General features: G+C 34.1%; 1 protein-coding gene across 1 annotated transcript in view; it reads left to right on the plus strand.

Annotated features, from left to right (window-relative positions):
* LOC109823896 (multiprotein-bridging factor 1b-like) overlaps positions 1 to 5059 on the plus strand; it is a 7992-nt gene that overhangs the window by 1405 nt on the left and 1528 nt on the right. Inside the window, exon 2 of the mRNA XM_020390332.1 lies at positions 4127 to 4210. Coding sequence (XP_020245921.1) covers positions 4127 to 4210 — 84 coding nt within the window. The remainder of the gene's footprint in view (positions 1 to 4126; positions 4211 to 5059) is intronic.

Raw genomic sequence — 5059 nt, forward strand, 5'->3', positions numbered from 1 at the left:
GTGCAAATTTCACATGGGTGGGTAAAATTACTGAGGGGGATATTGTGAGGATCCAAGCAACTTGGGGAACCCACCCTTAAAAGCTAGCTGTTAAGGGGGAAGAACCAAGTCACTTAAATACCCCATCAAGCAGCCCATACTACCCGATGTGGGACTTTAGTCCCTAACAGATATTTTGTCCAGTGAAAATTACGGTTCACGCCTTTAGAGGCTTCTTTCATTTACTTATTTATCTATTTTTGTTGGTGAAGGAATTTTGAAAGTTGGAGTGGGGTTTTTTGATAACCCCTGAACTTTAGGGGGTTCCGATATTTTGAAAGTTATGGGGGTATCTGATAACCATCCAAAGTAAGTTTTGGAGGTTTTTGAAATTTTGGCACTTGAATATTGGCTATGGAGTAAGTTCCCAAAGGCTGCATTTGGATTCAAGGATTTGATTTCAAATTCTAGAATTTGTACTTTGTAATTTCAATTCCAATTCCATTGTTTGGGAATCCTTCCATTGTTTGGGAGTCCTTGTAATTTCAAATCTAGAATTCTCAATCCTAAATTCATTGTATGGGAAGCCTAAGAATTTTCAATTCGTTTGTTTGCCAAAAAAAAAAAAGAATCAATTGCTAAACTAGAGTTGTCAATCAAAGGCAATTTGAAAACAAAAATATATGTATTTAATTTACATAAGTTAAGCATCAAGATCCACAGAATTTAATTTCTAAACAAGATTTGATATTTTTCCTCATGCATAACCAGATAATTTAGGGACTAAGACAGTCATACAAATTTTGCTATGCTCTTCAATCCAATGCAACCATCCAGACAAATGTGTCCGAATTCTACTCGGTTTGACAAAGAAATTTTAGCCAATAGGAAACTTGCAAGCTTTGGAGGCATAGAGTAACTAGAAAAGTAAAATAGTAGTTGCAACCATTATCAATATGGCTGTTGCTAATAGAAAAGATACAATTGTCACAAAATGTAAAGAAATACAAGTTAAAGCACCCTCACAGTGTAGCTTATTAATACGTTTTGTCTCAGACAATATAATCAGAACTCAAAATATGGAGGTATAAAAACCGACCTGGTTGTAAGTTTTGTCTTAGACAATATTATCAGAACTCAAAATATGGAGGTATAAAAACCTCTTCATTGAAATATCACATTTATTCGAATCCTACAATAACTTTCTAGTTTCTACAGTCTTTGAATTTTTTGAAGCGGCAACTCGTGCATTTGGAGCTTCATAACATCCCTTGTGAGATTCCTAGCTATCCTTAACCTGGAAAAAAGAGATGAAATTTGTGTAATATACCAACGACACAAAAGAAAACTATCTGATTGTGAAACATACCAACGACACAAAAGAAAACTATCTGAAAGATTCAAGATCATGATTATATGTATAATTGACCAATTACTTTGATAAGCTATATTAGACATTCACAGTTGACTTAAGTGCTATGAGATAACCCTTCATTAGAAAATAACAAGAAACTCTGCTAGTACTTTTATTTCAATAAGAAAAACTGAACCATTGTTGTCCAAAATAAACAGCTAAATTTAGATACATGTAAAGGAGGGTTCGACATATTAAGAAACAGACATATAGCTACTTCTAGTAAAATAAGGAGTGCAGGGTTAGCAAAGCTTAGAAAGTATCAGCTTCTTGTTCATCAAAATAACCTTTCAGCTTGCTAAGCTAAAACAATATTCCAAGTTTGACATGTATATCGAAAAAATCATTGTACTTGATATGGACTAAATTATTAAATGACATGTATATCGATAAAATTCATGAATATTTGATCAACATTCCACATGAAAATTCAATATTTCATATCTAGGTTAGGACCATTTTTCAGCACGATCATTAACCACCACCACCACCATAATCTAAGGTCTCTGTCATCAAAACAAGCTACTACCCAAGGACTATAAGATAAAACTAATGTGTGGGATCAAAGCATATATATATAACTCAGTCTCATATTACAACCATCTGCCATGCTGACATCAAACCTAGAAAACAAGTGGTGTGGTAAGGTTACAGTCAATTTTGCATAGCTAAGTTCTCATGAGAAAGCAGCAGTTTCGAACTGTAAACATGTTAGTTTCATGAATTCAATTTGTGCTAGACAAAAGTACTACGTAGATTTGAATTGAAGATCAATGATTTTAAGAGTGTAGATGTCAAAGATGTAGAATTACAACATAGCCTCTCTTCAGTATGCCAAGAGACATAAATCTCAATCCATTGAAATGAAGTCACCACTTCTAGATTATCTCCAAGGTTCACCCAAACTATTATTAACCTAATTTTATTTACATCAACTTTGCTTTTTGTTCTTCAAGGAACAAATTCTCAAACATAGCAAATCAAACTTACTAAAGAAACTGCCGATCCAATCAAAATACTTAAAACGGTTAACAAGCCCAATAATCAACTCAAGCTTGACACTTCCACAATCCTACCTACTTCTCTACTTACCAAAAATCAGAATACTGATTTTCCTTTTTTTTGTTGGGTGGAATGAAAATGATCTAACTACAAATTGTCTGAGCAATTTGTGTGCATTATATACACATTATTTATTCAAGATATAAACTATTTATCAAGATTCTCAGTACAATAAAGCGAAATAGGGATAAATTGAATAAAAGAAATGACATTCTTTATGATATTGAAATGGCAAAGCAAAACAACACAATTTTTATCTCAATTGAATCTCTTAGAATGAGAATCAAGCTTCCAGATTCTATGAATCGAAGTAGAGACCTTGGCTGAAAAAAACCCTAGAACAATAAATTGAACTATTGAGATTTCAGAGATGGAGTTTGGATTTTGAGAGAAGTATGTTGATGAATTTTAGAGAGAATCATCTCCCGTGTTTGTCCTCTTTTAGAAACCCTAGCAACACGCTGATGATATCTTCTACTAAGAATGGGGGAGGAAGGACGAGCTGAGATCAGGATCAGAAGTCGAGACCAAATCCCTAACTCTGGATCATAAGTCAAGATCGAGAGAGAAGAGGGACGTGTCTGGAGAGACAAATAGATTTTTGAAATGACATGGGTTTAGAAGTCATTTAGAAATTTTAGGCCCAACATGTTAAGATTTAATTGGAATTGGGCCAATTCCAAAGCCTCAAATAATTTTGTATCCAAACATTGGGATTGGCCCAATTTCTGAATTTGAAATTGCATTCAGTTCTGAGGCAGAAACTAAACCAAAAACCAAATAGAAATTTATTTTTAGAAACACATGGCTTGTTTTTTCCTTTTACTTTCTAATTTGAACATGGTTAGCAACCTTCTCAAGATGTGCATATTGATGACTTGAGATTCTAAGGGGTAAAAATAAATCCTGTCAATCAGAACTTGCATATTCTGAGTTGGTCGAAGTCGAACAGTATCTATTAACATCTAAGGGAATCAAATATCACACTAAACCAAGTTGAGCTGACAGGAGAGCATTCCCACGTCGTAGGATAAAAAATCCCTAAATTTAGTTAGAAGCTAAAACATGAAAAGGCAATATTTAGAGAAATCGATATATCTAATTAAGAAGTAGATACGTCACCCCGTTGCGCACTGATAAGATAGTTGCATTTTACATTCTGCTTCTGTATATCCTCGTGAGCTCCAAAAACTTATCTTGCTTTAGTCTTCAAACCTTATATTTACTAAGTCAAGTTTTACGGTGCCTTCTCAATTAGTAAAGAGCTCTGTTTTTGTCAATCACCTTTACTTGCAGTCTCGTTATTTTTCCAACTCAAATTTTGTAATTCCTTATCAGTTCATGAAGAGAGCTATTGTTTAGCCAAACCAAATTCTATATTAAGGCTCTGACATCTTTTTTTTGGCTTAGTATTTATGCATGCATCTTTTATCAAATTACTATCGTTAATCGTGCATCTTTTATTAAACTTCTGCCGTTATTCAAAGGTATGAATTAGAATATTGTTGCATGAATTACATCTTTGGTTGTGATATTACTTGGTAGGTATCCATATTTTATAGATTTATATTATGTTGCTGTTTATGCTTGTAGTTTTGGTAGCATGATGATTACCATGATATTTGAAATTTATTCATGGACTTATTTTTGACTTTTACCTCATTTTTGCAGCTACTGCTGGTACAAATAAAGCTGCTTCTAGCAGCACATCACTGAATACAAGAAAGCTTGATGAGGAAACAGAGAATCTTGCTCGTAAGTTACTTTACTTTTTCTTTATACTCGTAAGTTATTTACTGTTTCTTTATACTCGTCAGTTACTTTACTGTTTCTTTATACTTGTCACCTTTGCAATATTTTTATTTAATTTTGTTTCAAAAAAATTCCACCTGGTTAAGCTTTTTGGATGGGTACCTAAACATAGTCTTATGCAGTGGGATCAACATATTGATCTGGAGAAAGAGGGGGAGTCGGGAGGGAGAACAGATCTCTCAATTTTGTGTGTGTGCGCATTTAATGCAAGATTGCTGGCTCTTCACATTCCTGGAGGATTTTGCATTCTCATGGAATGTAGTCTTTAGAGTTGTCAGGGATCGGGGGCAAAACTCTATATGCATTTAAAGTCCGTTTCTACTTCAAAATTCTGCTTGTTATCTGTATAATAGTAGGTAGGGGTGTTAACGGAGCAGATACAGTTCATATATGACACTTATCATATCCATATCCGCTTTCTATAAATGAATACGGATATGGATACAGATTATCTTGGGTAAGAAAAAACCTTAACCATATCCGCACTTATCGGAAACGGATATCGTTCGGATATTTGAGAATCGGATTGGATACGATCACAGATATTTGACAAATGGATTTTTGTAATTATATCTCCGAGTCATCGTCATCCACTATCTCAGCCACATCAAGAACATCAAATTATTATGCTAACATGTGTTTTTGTAATTTGAACAAATTATTATGCAATTAAAGACCTCAAACACTATGTTTAACTTTGTACTTACTTCAAATTTGATTTGTCCACCAGAACTTTCCTCTCCACCTCCACCTCTTTCCTCACTTCCTTCACCTTCGCCGCCGCCGCCACCG

Source organism: Asparagus officinalis, chromosome 1, assembly GCF_001876935.1.
Source record: "Asparagus officinalis chromosome 1, Aspof.V1, whole genome shotgun sequence".
NCBI lineage: Eukaryota > Viridiplantae > Streptophyta > Magnoliopsida > Asparagales > Asparagaceae > Asparagus > Asparagus officinalis.